At 38.9% G+C, this 23,788-nt stretch overlaps 11 protein-coding genes across 11 annotated transcripts; 6 read left to right on the forward strand and 5 right to left on the reverse strand.

The window, feature by feature from the left end:
- Positions 1-227: 227 nt before the first annotated feature.
- JH06_5775 (hypothetical protein) lies at positions 228-7,145 on the forward strand (the record flags this gene model as incomplete). Its single annotated transcript, XM_014674228.1, has 1 exon — positions 228-7,145. One exon carries the CDS (start codon positions 228-230, stop codon positions 7,143-7,145), a length of 6,918 nt encoding a protein of 2,305 aa, XP_014529714.1.
- A 1,631-nt stretch (positions 7,146-8,776) lies between these two features.
- Positions 8,777-9,851, forward strand: JH06_0543 (hypothetical protein; the record flags this gene model as incomplete). The annotated part of the gene is made up of 3 exons (XM_014674192.1): positions 8,777-8,845; positions 8,877-9,045; positions 9,076-9,851. The coding sequence occupies 3 exons, from the start codon at positions 8,777-8,779 to the stop codon at positions 9,849-9,851; spliced, it is 1,014 nt and encodes a 337-aa protein (XP_014529678.1).
- Positions 9,852-10,331: 480 nt separating this feature from the next.
- Positions 10,332-12,210, forward strand: JH06_0544 (Rho guanine nucleotide exchange factor; the record flags this gene model as incomplete). The annotated part of the gene is given in 4 exon segments (XM_014674193.1): positions 10,332-10,790; positions 10,821-11,214; positions 11,233-11,977; positions 12,012-12,210. The coding sequence occupies 4 exon segments, from the start codon at positions 10,332-10,334 to the stop codon at positions 12,208-12,210; spliced, it is 1,797 nt and encodes a 598-aa protein (XP_014529679.1).
- JH06_0545 (hypothetical protein) lies at positions 12,008-12,841 on the reverse strand (the record flags this gene model as incomplete). The annotated part of the gene is made up of 1 exon (XM_014674194.1): positions 12,008-12,841. One exon carries the CDS (start codon positions 12,839-12,841, stop codon positions 12,008-12,010), a length of 834 nt encoding a protein of 277 aa, XP_014529680.1.
- A 1,001-nt stretch (positions 12,842-13,842) lies between these two features.
- On the forward strand, positions 13,843-15,173 carry JH06_0546 (hypothetical protein; the record flags this gene model as incomplete). The annotated part of the gene is given in 3 exon segments (XM_014674195.1): positions 13,843-13,869; positions 13,887-14,162; positions 14,193-15,173. 3 exon segments carry the CDS (start codon positions 13,843-13,845, stop codon positions 15,171-15,173), a joined length of 1,284 nt encoding a protein of 427 aa, XP_014529681.1.
- A 204-nt stretch (positions 15,174-15,377) lies between these two features.
- On the forward strand, positions 15,378-17,066 carry JH06_0547 (dimethylguanosine tRNA methyltransferase; the record flags this gene model as incomplete). The annotated part of the gene is given in 8 exon segments (XM_014674196.1): positions 15,378-15,396; positions 15,412-15,503; positions 15,533-15,680; positions 15,712-15,913; positions 15,943-16,296; positions 16,326-16,432; positions 16,463-16,539; positions 16,569-17,066. The coding sequence occupies 8 exon segments, from the start codon at positions 15,378-15,380 to the stop codon at positions 17,064-17,066; spliced, it is 1,497 nt and encodes a 498-aa protein (XP_014529682.1).
- Positions 17,067-17,305: 239 nt separating this feature from the next.
- On the forward strand, positions 17,306-17,746 carry JH06_0548 (hypothetical protein; the record flags this gene model as incomplete). Its single annotated transcript, XM_014674197.1, has 3 exons — positions 17,306-17,364; positions 17,397-17,520; positions 17,552-17,731. 3 exons carry the CDS (start codon positions 17,306-17,308, stop codon positions 17,729-17,731), a joined length of 363 nt encoding a protein of 120 aa, XP_014529683.1.
- Positions 17,747-17,816: 70 nt separating this feature from the next.
- JH06_0549 (histone acetyltransferase) lies at positions 17,817-19,395 on the reverse strand (the record flags this gene model as incomplete). The annotated part of the gene is made up of 6 exons (XM_014674198.1): positions 17,817-18,065; positions 18,096-18,242; positions 18,286-18,360; positions 18,391-18,967; positions 18,999-19,148; positions 19,181-19,395. The coding sequence occupies 6 exons, from the start codon at positions 19,393-19,395 to the stop codon at positions 17,817-17,819; spliced, it is 1,413 nt and encodes a 470-aa protein (XP_014529684.1).
- Positions 19,396-19,566: 171 nt separating this feature from the next.
- Positions 19,567-19,968, reverse strand: JH06_0550 (histone acetyltransferase; the record flags this gene model as incomplete). The annotated part of the gene is made up of 2 exons (XM_014674199.1): positions 19,567-19,739; positions 19,770-19,968. 2 exons carry the CDS (start codon positions 19,966-19,968, stop codon positions 19,567-19,569), a joined length of 372 nt encoding a protein of 123 aa, XP_014529685.1.
- Positions 19,969-20,652: 684 nt separating this feature from the next.
- Positions 20,653-20,897, reverse strand: JH06_0551 (hypothetical protein; the record flags this gene model as incomplete). The annotated part of the gene is given in 3 exon segments (XM_014674200.1): positions 20,653-20,730; positions 20,761-20,859; positions 20,877-20,897. The coding sequence occupies 3 exon segments, from the start codon at positions 20,895-20,897 to the stop codon at positions 20,653-20,655; spliced, it is 198 nt and encodes a 65-aa protein (XP_014529686.1).
- Positions 20,898-20,925: 28 nt separating this feature from the next.
- On the reverse strand, positions 20,926-23,571 carry JH06_0552 (hypothetical protein; the record flags this gene model as incomplete). Its single annotated transcript, XM_014674201.1, is given in 10 exon segments — positions 20,926-21,192; positions 21,223-21,333; positions 21,369-21,429; positions 21,443-21,482; positions 21,515-21,549; positions 21,666-22,313; positions 22,345-22,643; positions 22,673-23,092; positions 23,125-23,201; positions 23,235-23,571. 10 exon segments carry the CDS (start codon positions 23,569-23,571, stop codon positions 20,926-20,928), a joined length of 2,295 nt encoding a protein of 764 aa, XP_014529687.1.
- Positions 23,572-23,788: the final 217 nt, after the last annotated feature.

Genomic DNA, 23,788 nt, shown 5'->3' on the forward strand with positions numbered 1-23,788 from the left:
CTCTTCCAGGCAAACAAATGCAAACTTCAACAGTAACGAGTCCAGTGACATTCCTTCAATCTGGAAGTAACACGATTGCTATTGCTATTGTTGCTATTGATGATACTCAACTCACATCCTATTTCGATACAATGGTTCGTTTGATGTCATCAGAACAATCTGAATCTCATATCTGGGAATATAGTGTAAACACATTTGGGATTTACGTTGGTTTCGAAGCTTTTGATATGTACTGTGGAACCACCATCTATTATTCATCCTGTACTGCCAATTCTCTTACTTTGACTCTATCAAACAATCGTCGTGAATGGATCAGTTCTGTTCAGATTCAGAACTATTACTCTTCATCTAGCAATCAATGGGTTACTGAATTCAATCTGTATGGTCGTAACTCAGATACAGATGAATGGACACTTCTGACCAATGTAACTGGTCTCACTTATTCCACTCCTGCTCAGAAGAGAAGAATCTATTTCCCTAACAATACTCCTTACAATCAATTCAAGTTTGAGAACTTTGCTACTGGTAATTCCTCTTCCTGTTATTGGAGAGTTCAATCTCTGGATCTGTTTGCTGATAATGTGTTGGCTGATATTCCTAACTTCACTTATGATTCTTCAGTCACTGTATTCAAGGATGTTGAGATGGTTGAAGTGATTCCTCAGAATGCGGATCGTTACATGAACTTCAGAGTCTCTCCTGCTTTCCCTGCTGGTATTGTGTTGGATCGTTATTCTGGTTGGATCTCAGGTACTGCCACTTCTGAGAGTGCTGTTCAAACCTACACCATCACTGCTACAAAGATTAGTGGAGGAGATGTGACTGATACTATCTCTCTCTCAGTTTCAGTATGTACTGGAGGCAAGGGATTGATGACTGTTCGTTTCTATGCTGATTCTTATAAGAGTGAGAATTCATGGAAACTGTATGAAGGAAGAGGAACCTCAGGAACTGTGTTGAGATCTGTTGACGTATTTCCTGTGAAGTCAGCATATTACTATGTTGATTTCTGTTTGAATGATGGAATCTACACATTTGAAGGAGCTGATTCATTTGGAGATGGATGGGAAAATGGAAGTGGTTACACTTTGACTGTTGATTATGGAGAGATGGAGTTGGATATCATGGAAATGGACACTGGTGTGAAACCTGTGTATGTATCAAGTGTGTTCTCAACGTATTTCCCTTTCCAAATTGAATACACAGATTGGAAGGTGATACAGAGTGATGTGTCAAGTGATTGGAATACTGTCAGTTTCGATGATTCCACTTGGAACACATACAAGGCTGCTGTCATTCCTTCCACTTCTTCAATCACAACATATATCCGAAAGAGTTTCACAATGAGTGGAGTGAATGATTATCAAGTGTTGAATGTTCGAGTGAAGTATTCTGGAGGAGTGGCTGCCTATCTGAATGGAAATGTGGTTGCTCGATTCAATCTTGAAGATGATTTCGATTCAACAAGTCTATCAATCACTGATCATGATTCTACTGTGTTCTCTAAGTTCCATGTGATTCTGTCAACAGCTGGAATTCAAGAAGGCAGTAATGTATTCAGTTTCGAGATTCATCGTGGTTTGAGTGGTTCTTCTTCTGATGCTGTTGTGTTTGATGCTACTGGAGTATTTGGAGTTGATGACTGTTCTACTGTTGTTGACTCTTATTCTTCTATCACTTCTACTGAACTGGAATCAGGTACTCTTGCTGGAATCATGGATCTTGATCCTTACACTTATGGTGTACTGCCTAATACGATTGGAACGTATATTGATTGGACTGTTGAGAATCTGGAAGGAAGCAAATGGAACTCATTCAACATAGTTGGAGCAACCACAGTCTCTTCTTGGGGCTTTGATATCAATGCAATCCACCATATTGATGATACTGTTGTTGGACCAGTTACGATTCTGAATGCAATGAATCAGAGAGTGGTTTCTCGAACAAAGCCTCAGATTGCTGTTCCTGTGGCTCTGGCTGGATTCCGTAGATATCGATGGCAAGTCACTAAAGCCAGTTCAACAACAGTCTTGGGTTCTGTTCATACAGCCTATTGTAAGCCAACAGGATCTGTGTGTCCTTCAATTGACAGCTATCCTTCAGTGGGTGAAGGTCAAATCTCTCCTTCTTCTTGTCCTGAGGGTTACAGTGGCTATTCATATCGTGAGTGTTCTGGAGGTGTGTTGGGTGAAGTGAAGATGGATCATTGTGTATTCTTTACTCGAATCTACCTTCCTTCATCTTCCTATTCCTTTCTCATTCATCAATCCATCTCATTCACTATTGATATGAACAATGTCACAAATTGTATCATCACTCCTTCTCTTCCTCAAGGGCTCATTCTTGATATTTCTTCTTGTACTGTCTCTGGTACTTTTACTTCCTCTTTTTTCTCTTCTTACACTGTTACTGCCATTTCTGATTCAAACACTTTCATCCGTATTGTATCAATTGAGATCATTTCATCTCTCATCTCATATCCTCAAACCAATCTCATCATTGGTCAAGGACTATCCTTCTCTATCACTCCCAATCTCACCAAAGTCTCTACTATCTCCATTGTCTCAGGATCACTTCCTATTGGTCTATCTATCAATCCATCAACTGGAGTCATCTCTGGATCTCCTTCTCAATTACTCTCTTCTCAATCAGTCACAATTGAAGCAATGAGTGGAACAGCAATTCAAACTGTTGTTCTTTCATTCACTGTTATCACTCCTATCTCTTCATTCTCTTATTCTCAATCATCTTATGTTATATCAAAGAATCATCCATTCTCAATCATTCCTACTGTTGATGGAGATGATCTATCATTCTCTATCATATCAGGATCCCTTCCTATTGGACTATCACTCAATTCAATAACTGGAGTCATTTCTGGATCTCCTTCTCAATCCATAATATCTCAATCAGTCACAATCAAAGCATTCAATCAAGTGAGTGATCAAACTATCTCACTCATATTCATGGTGCTCGCTTCCATCACTTCATTCTCTTATTCTCAATCATCCTATGTTCTGACAAAGAACAATCCATTCTCTATCATGCCTTCTGTTGATGGAAATGATCTTTCATTCTCTATCATATCAGGATCTCTTCCTGTTGGACTCTCACTCAATCCATCAACAGGAGTCATCTCTGGATCTCCTTCTCAATCTGTTATATCTCAGTCGGTTACTATCAAAGCATTCAATCAAGTGAGTGATCGATCATTCTCAATCACATTCACTATTCTCACTCCTATCTCCTCATTCGCATATCCTCAGTCTTCCTATATCCTATCAGCTGGTGTATCATTCTCTGTCTCTCCTACTGTCAATGGAGATGATCTATCATTCTCAATCACTTCAGGATCACTCCCCAATGGATTGTCTCTCAATCCCTCAACTGGTGTGATATCTGGAACTCCATCCCTATTCATTCTATTACAATCAGTTACTATCAAAGCATCGAATGAAGTGAGTGATCAATCATTCTCTCTTTCATTCACTGTTCTTCAATCCATCTCGTTGTTCTCATATCCTCAGTCATTTTATGTTCTATCAAAGAACAGTCCATTTTCGGCTACTCCTTCAATCACTGGAGATGGTTTATCATTCTCTATTACATCAGGATCACTTCCTATTGGTCTGTCTCTAAATCCATCAACTGGGGTTATCTCAGGATCTCCATCTCAGTTTGTGATATCTCATTCAGTCACAATCAAAGCATTCAATCAAGTGAGTGATCTTTCTGTTACACTCACATTCACAGTACTCACTTCCATCACTTCATTCTCTTATCCTCAAACTGTTTATGTTCTTGCAAAGGATCAATCATTCTCTGTGACTCCTATTGTTGATGGAGATGATTTATCATTCTCTATCACATCAGGAGCGCTTCCTACTGGTTTGACTCTCAATGAATCAACTGGAGTCATATCTGGAATCCCTTCTCAATCTGTTATATCTCAATCAGTCACAATCAAAGTGTCGAATGAAGTGAGTGATCGATCATTCTCTCTCTCATTCACTGTTCTCACTCCTATCTCTTCATTCTCATATCCTCAATCATCCTATGTTCTATCCAAGAATCATCCATTCTCTGTCTCTCCTTCAGTCAATGGAGATGGTCTGTCATTCTCAATCATATCAGGATCTCTTCCTATTGGACTATCACTCAATCCATCAAATGGAGTCATATCTGGAATCCCTTCTCAATCCACATCATCTCAATCTCTCACAATCAAAGCATTCAATGAAGTGAGCAATCAGTCATTCTCTCTTTCATTCACCGTTCTTCAATCCATCACGTCATTCTCATATTCGCAGTCATCCTATGTTCTCTCAAGGAATGAATCATTCTCCACAACTCCTTCTGTCAATGGGGATGATCTATTGTTCTCTATCACATCAGGATCTCTTCCTATTGGTCTCTTGCTAAACTCAACAACTGGAGTGATATCAGGTATTCCATCTCAATCTGTGTCATCTCAATCAGTCACAATCAAAGCATCAAATGAACTGAGTGATCGATCATTCTCTATCTCATTCACTGTTCTCACTCCTATCTCTTCATTCTCTTATCCTCAGTCATCCTATGTTCTATCCAAGAATGAATCATTTTCAATCACTCCTTCTGTGAATGGAGATGATCTTTCATTTACTATTTCATCAGGATCGTTTCCTGTTGGATTGTTTCTCAACTCTACAACAGGAGTGATATCTGGTTCTCCTTCTCAATCTGTCATATCTCAATCAGTCACAATCAAAGCATCTAATCAAGTGAGTAATCAGTCGTTCTCTATCCTATTCACAATTCTCACTCCAATCACTTCTTTCAACTATCCTCAGTCTTCACTTATTCTATCAACTGGTGAATCATGTTCTATCCCTCCTTCTGTGAATGGAGATGATCTATCATTCTCTATCATAATAGGATCTCTTCCAACTGGACTCAATCTAAACCCTTCGACGGGAGTCATATCTGGTTCTCCTTCTCAATTTGTAATAATGCAATCAGTCACAATCAAAGCATCAAATGATGTGAGTGATCGATCATTCTCTCTATCATTTACCATTCTTCAGTCTATCTCTTCATTCTCGTATCCTCAGTCTTCTTTCGTTTTGGCAAAGAATAGTTCGTTTTCTGTCACTCCTTCCATCACTGGAGATGGTTTGTCATTCTCGATTACATCAGGATCACTTCCTATTGGTCTGTCTCTAGATTCTTCTTCTGGTATCATTTTTGGTTCTCCTTCTCAGTTTGTGTTATCTCAATCAGTCACAATCAATGCTCACAATCAAGTGAGTGATCGATTTGTCATTCTCACATTCTCTATTCTCACTCCTATCACTTCATTCTCATATTCTCATTCTTCAATTGCTCTATCAAAGAATGAGTCATTCTCTTTCTCTCCTACTGTTGATGGAGATGATCTTTCATTCTCTATCTCATCAGGATTTCTTCCTATTGGTCTATCTCTCAATTCAACAACTGGAATCATATCTGGAACTCCTTCTCAATCAGTATTATCTCAGTCAGTTACTATCAAGGCATTCAATGAAGTGAGTAATCGATCATTCTCTCTTTCATTCACTGTTCTCACTCCTATCTCTTCATTTTCATATTCTCAATCATTCTATGTCCTATCAATAGATGAATCATTCTCTGTGATTCCTACTGTTGATGGAGATGAACTCTCATTCTCTATCTCATCAGGATATCTTCCAATTGGTCTATCTATCAATTCAACAACTGGAATCATATCAGGAACTCCTTCTCAATCTGTCAAATCACAGTCAATCATTATCAAAGCATTGAATGAAGTTAGTGATCAATCATTCTCTCTTTCATTCACCATTCTTCAATCGATCACTTCATTCTCTTATCCTCAGTCATCCTATGTTCTATCTAAGAATGATCCTGTTTCAATCACTCCTTCAGTCAATGGAGATGAACTCTCATTCTCAATCACATCAGGATCTCTTCTTATTGGATTGTCTCTAAATCTATCAAATGGCATGATATCTGGAATCCCTTCTCAATTTGTGATATCTCAATCGATAACAATCAAAGCATCCAATGAAGTGAGTAATCGATTATTCTCTCTTTCATTCACTGTTCTCACTCCTATCTCTTCATTCTCATATTCTCAATCATCCTATGTTCTATCAATAGATGAATCATTCTCAATCATTCCTACAGTTAATGGAGATGGTCTGTCTTTCTCTATCACATCAGGATCTCTTCCACTTGGGCTCATTCTAGACTCAACAACTGGAATGATATCAGGTATTCTGTCTCAATCTGTGTCATCTCAATCAGTCACAATCAAAGCATCAAATGAACTGAGTGGTCGATTGTATCCTCTTTCATTTTCTGTTCTAATTCCTATCTCTTCATTCTCTTATCCTCAGACTTATTATATCCTTGCTGTTGGAGAAGACTATTCTGCTTCACCAGAAATACAAGCAACCAATCCTTTCTTCTCCATCTCATCAGGATCTCTTCCTATTGGTCTATCACTCAATCCAACAACTGGCTTGATATCTGGAATTCCATCTCAATCAGTTTCATCTCTATTGGTAACAATCAAAGTATCGAATGAACTGAGTGATCAATCATTCTCAATCACATTCACTATTATCACTCGTATCTCTTCATTCTCTTATCCTCAGTCATCCTATGTTCTATCAATATATAAATCATTCTCTGTGATTCCTACTGTTGATGGAGATGGACACTTCTTTATCTCATCAGGATCACTTCCTATTGGTCTCTCTCTAAATCCATCCAGTGGAATGATATCAGGAACTCCTTCAACTGCAATCGAGTCTACGTCTCTCACAGTTGAAGTTTGCAATCTAATTGGATGTACCCAAACTCAATTATCCTTTAGTGTGAAGGCTCTATCATCTCTATCAATCCTTCTAATCTCTCTTGCTGTTCTCATTCTCATTATTGTTGTTATTGGTATCATTCGAAAGAAATCTCACATGCATTTGTATCGGAAGCGTGGATCTCGGAAGCTTCCGATCTCGTACCCAACTAAGTTGAACCATACTCCTCAAACTGAGAAACCATCTATCTCAGTTGATAATCCACCTAATATGCTATCTAATATTACAGTTTATGATCCTCCAACCCCTTCTCATTCATCATAAAGTGCCTCTTATCTATATTATCTGTAATAATAACTACCTGTTCTGTTGTATCTGTTTGTGATGCGTCAAACTAGTAACTGAACAGTCAATAACATAAACACTCAATTCATATGTTCGTTATTAAATAATAACATCTCAAACTAGTACTACTATACTCTATTCAAACAAATCTCCTTCATTATCACCAATTCTGTCCATTTTCTGTGTCATCATTACAATCAGTTCTTTATTATAGATATAAAGACTATTCAAATAGCTTGTCCTTGATATCTTCACAACTATTTCATGATTGGTGGAGTTCGAAATCGAAATGCAAACGATTCTGGTTTGGATTGTTGTTTTGGATTGTCATGATTCCTATTCTATCATTCCCATTCTACAAGATAGTGAGTTACACTTATATGGGCGTTCGAATTGCTATCAACAGTAGCGTGGTGATTCAGAGATGGTGACAAAACAGTTATTTGTTAATTTGGTTGAGATGGCAATGGAGATACATTTATTATTATTGGTACAGATACTGGCCTCTAGCATAATCGTTCTGTGTGAGGCACTTCAAGAATGATAGAGTTATCAGTTATAGACATATGGTTTAGAGAGTCACATTCGTTACAGTTGGTATCTGTATTCATTCTGAGTTTCTTTGTTTCATCAGATAAATCAACAAACAGAATGAATAGAGTTCTGAAATCATCTTGTTCGATAAGTAGTCGCACCTTACTCTCCTTTACTGTATCATAGTAGCAGACTCCTCCGTATCTCCACTTCAAATCACAAACTGCAATTCTGTATCCATTAAGTCAAAGACTCATTGAACAGATGGAGCAACCCGATTCGATTAGACTGAAGAATGAATCAGGGAATGAGGATAAAGTGAGTAATTGTATTTGTTTTGAATGGAATGAGAGTGTATGAAAGAGGACTTGTTCGAGAGGGAGCAGAGTATAGAAATGATTAAAACGAGACAAATTGAGTGAGAATGGAAAGGTGATATGAAATGGAAGACAGATGAAGGTGAATATGGTAATGGTTGTTTGAAGAAAGTGAATGGATTTGTGCTTAATGAATTGATAATGATTGAGATGCCTAAACCCTAACCAATATATTCGAAGAGATGTTATTGTTTACAATGAAAGTAATAGAGTATTCCAAAAGTCAGAACCCTCTAGATTCACTCTCTCTTTCTTTCGATTCTGAGTGAGCATTGGTAGCTATAACACAATAATGAATTCTCACTGTTTACCTATGATCAATCACATCACTCATCTTCTTCAATCATGGATATTAAGCAACTTATATTATCTTATTTATCAAACTGGCAGTACTCACAGTCCTTGTATAGAAACATCACCTTGAGATCCATCATCCAAACCATCTACATGTCACGAAAGCCACCATATGACGATAGCACCTCCGTTCAGTTTTCCAACTACATAATACAGTTCCAAACACATAAGCAATAACTAATAAATTCTCCCCTATTTCCGGTATTCCCCTTTTACCAGTCCTGCAAAAACCAAATTCATCCTCTTCTTATGAAGTGTCTGTTTCTAGACGATTTTCGTTCCCAAAGTTAGGTTAAACAGTATCTCTTCTCTGTGCAAGTAAAGTAGCCATTGTTCTCTGTTGGGATGTTTGACCAATCTTCACTGGATCTATCCAACCGAAGAAGTAAAAGAAGAGATTATCTCTTTTCAAGAGTAGGTCTGTCTCGTTATCAATGAAATATAGAGAATTCCATCCACAAGGGATTACTATCCTACTTCGGGAGAATTTGTATCTACAACGTCCTCAGAATGGGATCTATTTGATTTTCCTGACTCATCGTTGCCAAGTTATGATTATCCCACTTTTTCAGAGTCCTATAGAACGAATTCTAGTCTTTTTTCAGATGATCACTGTACTAGAGATATCCATTGATAAAGTATAGTTTCTTCAAGTTATCGTGCACCTTTTGGAGGATCGTCCTTATTATCGGAGCCAGATTCTCTCTTTGATTCTTTTTCCTATTCTCGTTATCCTTATTCATCTGAGAATCCATGTACTTCTGAGGATTCTTATTCTTTGGATCCATTTTCCTATTCCACGAATGACTCGTTTCGGCATCCGGCTGTGTCTTCCAAATTAAATGCAAATGCTCCGGAGTTTGTCTTGTCGTCTACAAAAAGTGAAGTCAAGCAGGAAGAACCTGAAGAGGAATGTCATTTTGAGGAACAAGAAGAACCTGAGGAGGTGGTCGAAAATAGTCCTATCCCTGAGGAAGATTCTGTTAATGAGGAAGTTAACATAGTAGACAAAGCAAAGGAGAGTCCGCTTGTTGAGCCGGAAAATGATATTGTGGAGAGTACAGTACCTCCAATGAAGGAAGAGACTCTCCCAGCAGTAGAGAAGGCTGATATGAGAAAACCAACAAAACCTCTACCGAAATTGCGTCCTCAGCCCAAAACAGTTTCTACGGGATCCAAAGTCAAGAAACAACCTGAAAAGAAGAAACGAACAAAGAAGCGAAAGATTGTGAAGACAGTCTCGTCTCCATCTGAAGAACCTCTGGTTCATCCACCTGCTCATTCCTCATTCCGCATCCTACATTCAATTTTCTCCTTCTCTTCTAATGCCATTCAGAAAGCTATACTCTATCTCAATCATCAAGAGACAACTGTTCTTCTTGTCAATTTCCTCTTCCTCTTGCTCTATACTCTTGTATAACTTTCATTACTCAATTCACTCATAGAATCTCTCATTGAAATTGAAACTCACTGTTATATCACTCGTTCTATTCTTTCTGGCACAATCCCCATCGGCATCATCGCTTCTTCACATCATCAGCTTTGTGTTCCCTATCGTCTCCACTTGCTTGCTTTTTAAACGTTTCATTGGATTTGCACAGCCGTTATCCTGTAAGTCTCTCTCTAGGCATGATCATGTAGACATCTATTGCAATCTCTTTGCATTTATCATTGTCTCCCTCTGTAGAAAACCCTGTTATGACGGAGGGTTTCTACTTCTATATCTCATTCAATTCATCATCCTCTGTCTTTATCATTCCTTTGTGTCTTATCGAAGTTTCTTTTTATTCTTGGCGGTAGCTATTAATGCTATTTGGTCCTACTTTGTTTTTTTCAATTTCCCGTGATTTTAACACATCTTTGGTTTTGATCAATCTTCCACTAGAATAACTTGAGTGTCATGACGGATCAGTTAAAGAAAAGAGGATATGTCTGTCGAGAAGTTGTCGATACTGAGGAACGTTACGTTCACGATCTTGAGTACCACTTTACCAGCCTTGTAATTCGTAGAGTGATTGTGAATGTATTTATGAATCCGATGAAGAAGAAGAAGATCATCAGCGAGGAACTGATCATGGGTATCTTTGGTAATATCCCGGTTCTTTTGAATGTCAACAAGAAACTTCTAGAGAGTTTAAATGCGGCTGTGAACCGAGATTCCCCTTCTCCTGATTATGCCAATGCAAATATTGGTGCGGTTCTTCTTAAATTCTGTCCCTTCTTTAAAATGTATTCCAACTACTGTAAACTCCAAACAAAAGCTACGTCTGCAATTCGTGAATTGAAGAAGACTACCAAATTTGCAAACTTCTATTCTGCATGTAAAAAGAACCCTGAAACACGAGGAATGGAATTAACCGTAGTTAATGAATTCAGTTTTAACTGATAGAGTTTCCTGATTATGCCTGTACAACGTATTCCTCGTTATCAGTTGCTTCTGAAAGAGTTACAAAAGCGTACACCTGAGGATCATCCCGATTATCCTTTCATTGTCAAGGCTTTAGAGTGTATTGTGGTTGTAGCAAAGGAATGTGATTCTGCAATGAGCGAAAACAAGGAAAACAGCTTGAAATTGAGCATTCAGAATTCATTAGGTTCTTCATTCCAGCTAATGAAGGCATCTCGTAAGCTTCTGAAATATGGTCAAGCAGTTTGGACCCATAAAAAGGAGATTACCAATATTACTGCTTTCTTGTTCTCGGATCTTCTAATATTCAGTAACCAATTTGACAGTGAGTTGAATCTCGAAGTTATAGCAAAATATGAGTTATGTGAGTATCATCGTTGGAGATGATTGGTAGTCATGTTTAACTATAAGTACAATGAGATCACTCCACGTGTAGTCGAAGCAGAGAATGCATTTGAACGATTCTTTTTGGAGTTTGAATCTGTTGAACAGGCTCAAGATTGGTATACTCAAATGAGTGAGACATTGAAAGCAGTTCTAGGAAGGACCATAGGTAGTAAGTGTGAAGTGTGTTTTGGACCTCTCCAGCCTGCTTACTGTTGTCACTGTATCAAATGTGATCGTATTTGTTGTGCTGAATGCTGTGGATACATAAATAGTCATGATCGAAAGACTTCAAGCAAGAATATGGCTTGTTTATCGTGCTTGGAGTATAATGAGAATATTTTGAATAAGAACACCGATGTGAAAGCTTTGATCGATTCTAGGAATTCCTGTAATCGGGAGAATTATATCCAACCTGTGTTTGTATGTAATCTTGCCAAGAAACAAGAGTTGAAACTACCTGAAGGATGGGAAGCATGTATTACACACGATTCACGTGTCTATTACTTCAATCGTTCTTTGTGGCTCTCATCATGGTCGCTTCCAAAGGAGACATTTGTAAATGATGCTCCTTATGGTTGGCAGAAGTACTATGGAGAGAAGGATGCTGGATTCTATTATCAGTCGAAAGGTCATTGTGTTAAGTTTGATCGTCCTCTGGACCCGATGAAAGCTACAGTAGGATGTCCTGATTGTGATTATGCACCTACGAAGAATGATATTGTGAAGGGAGTGTGTCCTTGTTGTAATACCTCGTTGAAGGTCCTTTCTAGTTTATATGTTTGTTAGAAAACAGAAGAACTTTGATTATGTTCATCTGAAACAGAAGGAATATCCTCTGTCTGTTTCGAGTCCTGTTGATTGTTATCGACTTGCTGATTCTCTTTCAACCTCCGATTCTCCTCTTCCAATGCATCGATCCGACTCTCAAACACAGCAATCTGCTTTGCAAACGACTCTCGCTCCCGTTGAACATCATCAGCAGTAGGAAGGTGAGACTGTTCCACAATCATTCCACGCATAATTTCCTTCACTTTCCGTAATTGCTCCTCCAGAGCATCCTTTTCTTCTGCCAACTGCTGATACTTCTCTTGCAATTTCAAATATTCTTGATAATAATAATTAACAGGACCATATAACTTATCTTCCAACTCATGCTTCTCATCTTCCGCCTCTTCCAAACGTATTCTAATATTTGCCACATCTTGTGTAGATTCCACCAATATTCCATTCAGATCAGCAATCTGTTTTTGCGCAACTTCATATAGATCCTTGTACTTGAATGCCTCCTTCTTTTCCTCCTCTAATTCTTCGATTCGTTTTTCACACTGAAAGACAATTCCTTTCATATTCTCCAACATCCTTTGGGAACGAGTAAACCTTTGTGATAGTCCTTCCATAGCATCCTCCCAAGTTTGTTTTTCTTTTTCATACTGTTGTTTATCTACATACTTTGCACTGATAGAGTCTTCTGTGGCATAATGAACTCCTCCTTCCTCCACTTGAACAGCATCAATATCAAAATCACTGGAGAAACAAAGATCATCGCTACCCCAATCATTGGACTCTCCCACTACTTCATTTCCACCATTTAGATCATTTTCAACCAACTGATTCATTTTTCAAGACTCCTGATAACGATTATGTTCATTTCTAACAGGGATAAAGCATTCTATTTGGTAAATGCTTGAATTTCCATTTTAATCCTTTCAACTTGCTTCGCTTGACAACGAATCAACTCTCCAGAATCACTTCTATGAGTGTTTGTGAGTTCCAAATCGTTCTACCTCAAGTTCCATTGCTTCAGGATATGACCTCTGTTCAAGATACAATTGCATCAAGATGGGAAAAGTGGTTCAGTGATAATCCCCTCCTTTCGATTCCTACATCTGAGGATGATCCGTTTCTGAAAGATTGTATTCTTCCAGAAAAGATTCAATGTACTGAGAAAGAGACCTATCTTCGGAAAGCATTTGCACCTACGAAAAATCCTCTACTCAACACAGCTCAAGTTCATGTGATCATGGCTTTCATGGATCTCATGAACTCGCCGAATGATGCTCTCGCACTTCGTGTTCTTCTTCGTGACAGACTTCTTTGTTGTTGTGGCGAAGAATATACAAATCTCATTCAAGTATCCCTATTAATTCTCTGTTCTCTAGAAAGTGGAATATGCTGGAGATTACTTTCGTCTTCTCTTACTCTATTTTAATCCCGCACTCACCTTTCGACTTGATAATCAATTCAAAGGATGGGAGGACACAATATGTACATTCATCATCGATCCAGCTTCATACCTCACGCCACATCAACTATGGCTTCTATTTGAACCTCTTCAAGCAAGTCCACAACGATCTGTTCTGTGGTTAATGTTGTGGCTTGTTCATGTATTTTGTTTACATGAATCAACTGGTACTTCGTTTGATGTAAATGATTCATTGTACTCTAATCTAGCAATATCTACATGAAGTGCTCAAGGATGTAACGGTGATGCCATCAACAACTATGATCACACAACTCATCAATTCCTCTCAAGAAGCTATCGTAATATCAACGTTCAATTCTCATCTAGAATGATATCTTCTCTGTTCTCAGCAATGAGCGACCTTTCTCGCTTCCCATGCATTTTTCAGATGTAGCGAATTCAGTGTATATCAAGTCTAGATTGTTGGACCTGTTATTACAACTGAACATCGCTATAAGAAAATGGTACCACACACACTACCTACAATCAGTAGTCGATATGTCGTACTTGACATACGAAAGAATGTGGCTGCCAGAAATGACTTTGTCAATGTGGTTGATGGGTGTGTAGAGGCAACCTTATTCTCCTCACTCTCAACCAATCAAACGACTCAGATTCGATATATTCATGTTCCTTATTCATCGACTCATACAGAAGGAAACACTTATTATGCCTTCTGTGAGCCATATAACTATGTACACATCCAATCCATGCTTTAGTAATAGCCACTTATCATTCTCGCTGACAATGCTATGGAAGCAAATGTGGTTGCTTTGCTTCTTCAGAAGGATCATCGTCTTCATGTTTCCATCGCTCAGTATGATCCATCCAATAAACAAGACTTCCCTCAACTCTTGGATATTCTTCTCTCAAGTGACTACAGTACACCAACCACTTCTTTCAAACCTCCTCGAGGAATGTTTGGAGGATGGACTTGGTGGAAAGGATGGGCCACAACCAGTGATAACGAAACATCTAGCAGTGAATTTTATCGTAGTGCTAGTGTAGAAGAGGAACGAATCATCATCGCTGAAGCAACGTCATCCAAAGCCTCCAAGACAGAAGAAGGACATTCCAAAGGATACTTTGATGCTATTCATTCCTGTCTGGATAAACTAGTTACGGAAGTCAATCAAGTGGAAGTCGGAGCAACGATTACTTCCCATCTTCTCACCATTGTCCATTCTCTTCTCTATACCCATCCTGTTGTGGTCATTCCTGAAAGTGAAATCCAAGAAGGGGTGTCTGCAATTGAAGCAATGCATGTATCCACTTCGATTGATGGAAAAGAGATGAATATGAGTTCGCAACTTCGTGGTTCTCATCTCCTCATCCTCACAGAATCTAAATGTCTGCTTCTAGAGGAGAGTAGTGACTCCAAACCAGAAAAGACCGAAGAACCCATTGAACAGACGCAAACCGATTCTGATATATCAGCAATTGTATCCATTGTCAACAATTTCCTTCCCATTTTTAATGATAATGAGCCTTTCCAGTGCGACAACTACATTGCTAAACTCAATATTCCTCTCGGTGATATCCAACTTATCAACATTCTTATCAATGAAGACGATTCAAATCAATCCAAAGCCCAAATCATTCACATCAAATATGCATCTCACGAAAACATCTTCCTTCAGGTGGATTATGCCATTTTCATCGTCAACGAACTTATGCATCGTATTGGAAAGATTCCTTCGCATTGAACTGTTTGTTGGGACACTTGCTCAATTAGGGATACATCAATTGTCGACTTCTTTTGCCATTCCATTATTTCCTATGACCTCCATATGATAGCCCGGAAGTGGTTCATTGGTCGTTTATTGTATGGATCCTTGTTAACAAGGCTCACTTGAAGATTACCAAGAGCGTTACTTCAACTCCATCATCATACTAGTTTTCTACGACCTATGGGTATCACTAAAATTAGTTCATGATTTGTAGCTACGAAAGACTTTTCTAAGGGATATAAGTTCATTACTGAAGGGAGTGCAACCATTCTCTTCCCAGAGAGTAATGATGTATTCTATAATAAGGTATTACCCAATAATCTGGTCCAATGTAGGTTCAAGTGAAGAATCGAGACCTTTCCATTCTTATGATCACTTTGTTTGGAGAATTGCAACAACAAGAATGGGATCAATTGAAAGTATCCAAGCCCAAGCGATATGAAGGAATTATGGCTGAACGCAAGAAAGCAGCAGAAGCAGAAGGTATCTATGTACTTTTTTCATTACAATCAAGGTAAACCATGGATTGCAGAAGAGGGTTTGTACATTTTGGAAGCCCTTGCTGCTTCAGGTCTTCGTAGTATCCGCTACTTCAACGAAATTCCTAATATTCGTCGAATCATCATTAATGATATTGCAGATGCAGCCGTAGAAAGCATGAAAGACAATCTCGCTTATAACAACATTACATCGAGTCGAGTAGTTCCAAATCAGGCGTACAATTCATTATTCCCATTCACTTCAGAGATGCAACCATGATCATGTATCAGAACCGTTCTCCTTCCTATCATTGTTTTGATGTGATTGATCTTGATCCTTACGGTTCATGCAGTATCTTTCTCGATGGTGCAGTTCAATCCATTCGTGATGGAGGTTTGCTCTGTGTTACGAGTACTGATCTGACTGTCCTTTGTGGCAATCATCCTGAAGTAGTGTTCACCAAATACGGAGCAAATTGTCCCAAAACCCCATTTTGTCATGAACTTGCTGTACGTATTCTTCTGTACACAATTCAGATGACTGCTGCTAGATATGGAAGAAGCATGGAAGTCTTAGGAGCTTTCCAAATTGACTTTTATGTGCGTTGTTTCGTTCGAATGTAGATGTCTGAAATAGACTCAATTTTAGTCATGACAGTAAACTGGCCATTAAGCATTGTGCAATGAATTCTTCGCTTCTGTACTACTGTAATAATTGTCAGAACTTCCAATTGCAGCCATTAGGCCGAACACATAGTACCCAATTGTAAGAGATCTGACGTCCAGAAGACAATACGTCCAAATTCCATCCTCCCAACTGTGAGGTTGATTCTCATTGTCCTTTGTGTGGTTCTCAGTACCGTGTAGGATTTATCATCCTCTTGTTAGCTAGCTTGGAGGACCAATCTTCAATGGTGCGTTACACGATCATGTCTTCATCCAGAAGGCTATCGATCGACTCACTCAGCTCTATGTTACAAAGGATCCAGTGGCTGTTGCTGCCAGTCACTATCAGTGTTCTACTCACAGTATCTTGCTAGGACTTCTCACTGCAGTGAGTGTTGTAATTTCGTCTGATTCACAGATGCAAGAGGAGGTTCCTTCACCACTCTATTATAGCTTCCATGGAGTCACATCTTCGCTCCGTCTCACTGCACCTAAGTATCAGGAAATCGCTTCGGCTTTACGCCATGCAGGGTATACCCAGTCGCAATGCCATTGTGATCCATTAGCCCTCAAGACCAATGCTCCTGGATCTGTTGTGTTTGATATTTTTAGGGCCTATTTCCGTCAATTCCAGATGGAAGAGAAGAAAGATTGGCTGGAGCAATTGCCGGATTGTTTTGCAAAACAGTATCTGTCGCAACCTGCAGAAGGTGAGGTAGGATAAAGAAGAGAGAATTATGGAAAGTATGACTTTACGATACTTCCAGACCTGAAGAAGGATTATGAATTCCCGCGTTTTCCTGGGAACCCGGAAGCGAACTGGGGACCGAAAGCCAGAGGCAGTTTGAAGAGGACAAAGTTAAGTGAGAATTCGTTTGTTTGTTTTATGTCATTGTCCTTCATCTCATGGAAGCAGAAACCAAATCTAGTTCTCCAATTTCAAGGGATGAATGGAGAATGATAATGAGAAAGAATTTCTGCAGAAAAGACATGATTGATGAAGATGGTAATTTAGTCAAAGAGTCAATTATATGATGTTCCACTAATCATATAGATACTTCCACTTAAAAAAGTTAAAGACTTGGACACTTCGGGAGGAGTATCTTCTCATTGAGGGAATCCAAGCATATGGGGTTGGAGAATGGGAACGAGTCAGGAGGGATTACCTTCCAGATTGGGTAGATGTGGTATAGGAAGATGATATTTTAGGTTACAGAAGATATTCGGCTGAAAGCTTGCAGATTATTTGGTATTCAACATATTGAAACATATCAAGGGTTTAAAGGAGGCAAGGAAGAGATTCAACGAGTAGAGTTTGGACATGATTATCATGTTTTAGGAGTGGGAAAAGAATCGAGAACGTGGAATTGCACAAAATTTGTGGTATAACAATGTTCTCATTGATAAGCGATTTGGGTTGGTATATAAAGATGTATGGAACTCTTTGTTATCAATCCAATTTCTAACAAACATGTCAGATTTGCCTTAATCGAGACAAATAGTGTGGCACTTTGCATAATATGTCTGTGCACGTATCGATGTGGGCATCAAAGATACGTTTTAATTCTTTACACAAACTACACTTGTTACTGGTACAAAACAGATAATGTTTGATTGCAGCTCGAATAGAGGAACAATAAGGAACACTACAATCTGAAGCCGTACATGTAAAGCAATGAGAAAGAGCTTCACTCTGAATCTCAAATGGTAGAGATTTGCCAAACTATACATCAAATCCGCCTCACAGTCTTACTGATGAATTGGATGAAATTGAGTGAGCTGTAACTTCAACCTCAAAAGGAACCAGTTCATGTTCATGAATCCTGCAATTGTCACAGAGATCAAAATCGTCACATATTCTGCAATGCCACCGTTTCCCAGAAATAATATAATTCTTACACTAAACTTCATCTCCACATTCTCTTTCTCACCTTATTGCATACATGTACTTCCGTGGGAATTTGTGGATTATAGCAGTGAAACAAAATCATCATTGTACTGTACACAGCTCTTCGTATCTATATCTGATTCATGTCTCTTTCATATACTTGATCGAACTGATAATGATAGAATTGGCAAATTGTCATAAAAATCTGTCGGCTTTCAAACATACGACAGACAAGCCAATTATTCCTCTCTTGAAGAGTTGGAGCAATTGGAGGTATTGTCACAGCAGCATCTCGCTCCATCACAGGAAGTCCAGAAAGACATGTCTCACACACGTATTTCTGTCGTGTGATTTCTTGACGTCCAGTACGACTCTTAACCACAGGCTCCACCCAACACTCCTCTGGGATACAGTAATGAACCTGATCTCGAAGGTACCGACCACACTCACAGCATTGATGCTGGAGCTTCACAACTAACAAACGAACACGAATATCCTTCAACGAAGCAGCCACAGTACTCAGTAACTCACCCTTCTTTGCACGACGACGTGGTGCAGTAGTGAGTGATGACTGTGACTTATCATCCTCTCCAATGCTTACATCCGAATCACCTTCCTCAGGTTGAGGACATACACATCCTGGATTCGCTAATCGTTCCTTGCATCGTTCATCTGTCTCCTTTACCCAGTAATCATCACTAAACTGTGGAACATACAGCAATGCTGTATCTTCCATTCTAATTCTCATTCATTCTTCCCAATTCACACGATCGTTTGTATCTTCCACTCAAATACTCCTCAGTCAAATTTGACACATCTGTCACAATCTGTTCTCGATTTGCTCGACTCAACAGTTCCATGTACCATCGTTGCAAATGTTCTGTTGTTGGAGTACGTTGTTCCTGTGGATGTGAGAAGCTATTCCTTACTCTCTCTTACATAGTACTTACAACACATAGTCGTCGCCTTTCCGAGGTGGACATACCCAGATATGAGCTGTGTTGAATCCTTTCTCTTTCACATACGCCAAGTAACCAATCACCATCTCCTGATATACAGAAGTACGATAACTTGAAGGACTAAGGAAACGAACACTATCCAGATACGAGATATAAACTGATCGAGTGTTACTCACTGAAGCTTCTGGACACTCGTAGACAAACATTATGAAGACCAACACATCCATTTCATGAATTGTCTATGACAAAAATAGTACCGATTTTGTACCTGAAATAAACAAAGACATTTTTCGATATATGGGATTTTGGAAGGGAAATTGAAATTGTGGAAATACTTCAGAAAATGTTCACCTACTGAATATTCCGTTTTCTAGCTATCAAAGAGACATGACAAATACATTGTTTAAGAACAATCGAACTCTCAATCCTTCAGGAGCGGGAACAGAATCAGGAGTACAGTTCAATTCTTTGGCTCGTTGCTGACGTTGGCGTAGAATTAGACTATGAATTCGATTCTCCAAAAAACGACTGATTTCTGTCTCCTCGAAATCTGAGAATTAGTTCACTCCTTCATGAATACCTGTGACAGAAGGTATATATAATGTAGCACGTTCAGTAATACAATTCTCATGCAAATCAAGGATACATTGAGGACAATGAAAAATGAATGCATGATCTTGCTCATAGAGTCGATTATTGAATAGAACACAAATTGTATGAAATGACTGATGACAATGATCGCATCGAATCCATTCTTCTTTCTCCTTGTGAACATTCATCACACATTCCAAGCTAGATTTGCGATATTCTTTTCCTTCACACTCAAATACATCTGTTAGTCTTTCATAACAAGCTTCACACCATACATGCTGACCTTCCTTATCTCTATAATACTTCTTGTTTAGCTCAATTACTTCCAGACAGCTTCCACTACAATGTAATAATTGTCCTTCTAGCATATAACAGCCTCCCGAACATAATCCACAAATCGTGCCTTTTTGGTCCTTTTGATAGGAATCACGAAGAGAGGTGTTTCGGCGCTGTAAATCAGTAAAGCGCTGCTGAAAATACAATTTGATATATGTGGAATAGTTTAAAATGGAGGAATCGCGATTAAAGCTCTCACAGTTCGAAAACATGCGTTGTAAGGCTTTCTGAATACTTTGAATGCTTTTGAAATCGAAATGTTGATTTGCCTTCTCAAGAGACTCCAAGTCAACAGGATTTGTAATACGTTGATAATATTCGCTACATCCTCTTGCTGTTACATCTACTGGATAGTGAAATAACTTCTGAGAACTATGCATCAACTGCAATCTTCATAAACACTCTTTGATCTTGATATCGTGGAGTAAATGAGAGATCTCTATCTTTAGAGTCGATGGTTTCCACCAAGGAGAAGTTGTATCCCGTAGCATTTGCATGTAATCCATAAGCTAATAAGGAACCTATAATATTCATAATTATACCTGTTTATCTGTCATAAGCATGAAAGCAGAGGGAAGAAGATGACTGCGAAGGTCAAACTCTCGATTCTTCTCCTAGGATTCAACCATCATTCTATCCACTACAGCGTGATATGCTCGAGCTTTAGCACAATAATTACAGTCTGGATCACTACATTGGGAGAGATGAGCCACAGTAACACGAAATGCGATACAGTCTGGGTTCTATAAATAAAGTTCACTTGGAAAACATTATAGTGCATTCTCGAGGATTACAATCCCTCACATGTTTCAAGAGTCTTTTAAACCTCTTGCAGTCTGTATCCAACTATAATAAATAATCCAGCCAAATCCAACATCGCATCCTTTCGTACACTTCTGGAGATGATGCACTTCATGGAATACCATTTTGAAAGTGTCTGTCAGATCCGATAAATCCTTATCTAAATACGACTGCAACATTTCGGATGTAAAACACAGACATCTCGGAATATGATCCCCTGTTAGAGGATACGGAGATAGCTTACGTAATTTAATAGGTGGTTCAGAACTATAATCCTATTTCTAAATACATCACTTCAATGCTACTTGAGTCTTCTGATCCACAAAATAGGAAACAAGTGGAGATTTGGAAGCAAAGAGGGAAGATAACTCAGATTCTATCTCCAAAGTACACTTCAAATCAAGACTGAATTGTCCCTAGAAATTATCCCATCCATTTTCATTCCAAATACGTTCGTTGCATACTTCTTTCTGAAGTAATCTGCAATCTTGCACACTTCTTCACTTTGAATCCTGAAACTAATACCAGTCTGCTTCAGTAATAGGTTTTGTCTTCTTAATCACAACTATCCCACATCTTACAAAAGAACGCAAAAACCATCACTTGTTTCAAGCAGAGGGTGAGTTGCATCACTCATTGCAGTCTATAATGCAAAAACTCAACTATGAACAAACAACAAGCAAAAGTATGGTACACACAGAATAAAGGTAACTAATACGTCTCTTGACCCGAGTCTAATACTCATTACCCCATTTCCACATCCCTACCAGAATTGTTAAAATCATCCACAAAGTGGTTGTCATCATAATCGAAAAGTGACTCCTGTGTGTGTGTATAAGTCTTACGATGTTTCCTAGAGCTCGTCTTTGCTGCCTTACACTCCTTAATATATCGTTCCATTTGTCTCAGTATCTCATTTGGTAACAGATTGAAATCCAATTCAATCGCTTCCTGGTGATTCTGATCCTCAGGAATACTCTCACGAACTATTGCCAATAAACCGGCTACATCTGTTTCATTCAACTGACTCACTTGAACAGAAAGAGCCTTCTTTTCCTCGACCGTCATCGGCCTTGCATCAATCTCATCCTTCTCTCCATTCTTTCTTGCATTTATCTCTCGTTCCATTCGAGTGATTGTTCCCTGCAGACTCTGAATCATTGCTTCCATCTCCTGCATCTCTTGTAACCGCCTTGCACGTTGTGTCATTGGATGAGTTTTCGGTGCAACGACACGAACTTCCTTACTGGCTGGTTCATCCACAATCAGTCCTCGACGTCGCGTACTCTGTATATATGAAGGGTGGGAAGGTTCAGGACCAGCTGCAAAGAGACGACCAGTGATTTGTAGTAACTCCTTCTCGAATTCTTCACTCAGTGTTCGAGCCATAATCCCTCTATCTCTCATATAACATAGTCATTCCTCACACGTCCGATTCAGGTTTGTTATACAGACAAGCATTACTGAAGACAAGTCGCATCAACACAGCAAATTCCTCTTTGGTTGTTATCATTTGCGTCTCAATACGACGTTGAATCGTACTCAAATCCATTGGCTCTTTCACCACATCAGGATAATCAGGAATGTTCAGAGCCACAGGATCTACTGGTTGTAAGAATGGACCTGACCATTTGTGGCCCATAATGTGACGAAGACATTTATAACACAGATTCATCTCACGTGATAAACCACGAGGTGTTAATGAACTATGTCGTAGATACGTTGTCTACATTAGAAATAAACACTCATTCATACCTGGGGTACTACTGGTGGGATACGAGAATGTGAAGATTGTGAATACAAATGTTCTGTTGCGGGCCGTGAACGAGGTTTTGGCTTCGGCTTGGGTTTTGGCTTGGCTTTCTTTCCTGTTCCCAGAGGAAGATAAGTTTTATCACAAACCATTGTTGATGTAATTGGGTTATAGGTACCATTAAGTGAAAAGGGTCCCAATTTATTCTGACCACGACCTTCAACCAAATATATACTATCCTGCTTTGTGAACTTCAATGACAAGCCATTATCCGTAATACGTTTTGGAGGCACCACTTTCATCCAGAAATAGCCATTATAATTCCCATTCTGAGGACCTTCTGCAGCTGTATCGCCTAACTTCATTTGGTAGCGGAAATCACTTGTGACTCCATGTACCTCTCCATTCATTCCCATGCCCCACTATAATGAGAAAATATTATCCAGTAGCTTACAAGTCCAGACCACACGCACATATTGCCATCATTAACATAATGACCTTTCAAGATTGGATATGGTTTCTTTGTACTGACTATGATTGATTAAAAGGAATCTAAATCAATACATTTCACTGATGTACGAAAACCAGTTCCTTGCTTCTTCTTCATGGTTGCTGGTTTCTTCTCTTCTAGATCTTTTGGTTCTGTTGTTTCTTCCACTTTCGAAGGATCTTGCTCTTCTTCCTGTTCATCGTTTTCCTGTTCAATTGTATTTCCTACGTTCGATGATGTAGTTCCATTCTTACCATCCACATTCTCACTAGACTGTAGAGTAGCAGAATCATTGCTGTTTTCTTCATTCAACTCTTCTTCCATTTCCTGCTTCACCTGTTCTCTACGAATCATCAAGATCTTGATACGGATACGTTGACAAAGGAGGAGTGGTGACTTCTTTTGTTTCATCCATGATTTAGCAATTTCAAGAGCAAGATGAACTCAGTATTCGTTGAATTCAAAAGGTTGGGCTCGTTTGAATTCAAATTATAAGAACCACGAAACGTCACGGATGAAACGCCTTTGTTGAAACTTCCAGCAGTTTCGACTGTGTTAACCAAACGACCTTATACAACTTTGAACAATCAACAAATGCAAAAGAGAATCCAAACAAACATTTATACTC

The sequence above is a fragment of the Blastocystis sp. subtype 4 genome (assembly GCF_000743755.1).
Source record: "Blastocystis sp. subtype 4 strain WR1 chromosome Unknown seqid_0014, whole genome shotgun sequence".
In the NCBI taxonomy this organism is placed as follows: Eukaryota; class Bigyra; order Opalinata; family Blastocystidae; genus Blastocystis; species Blastocystis sp. subtype 4.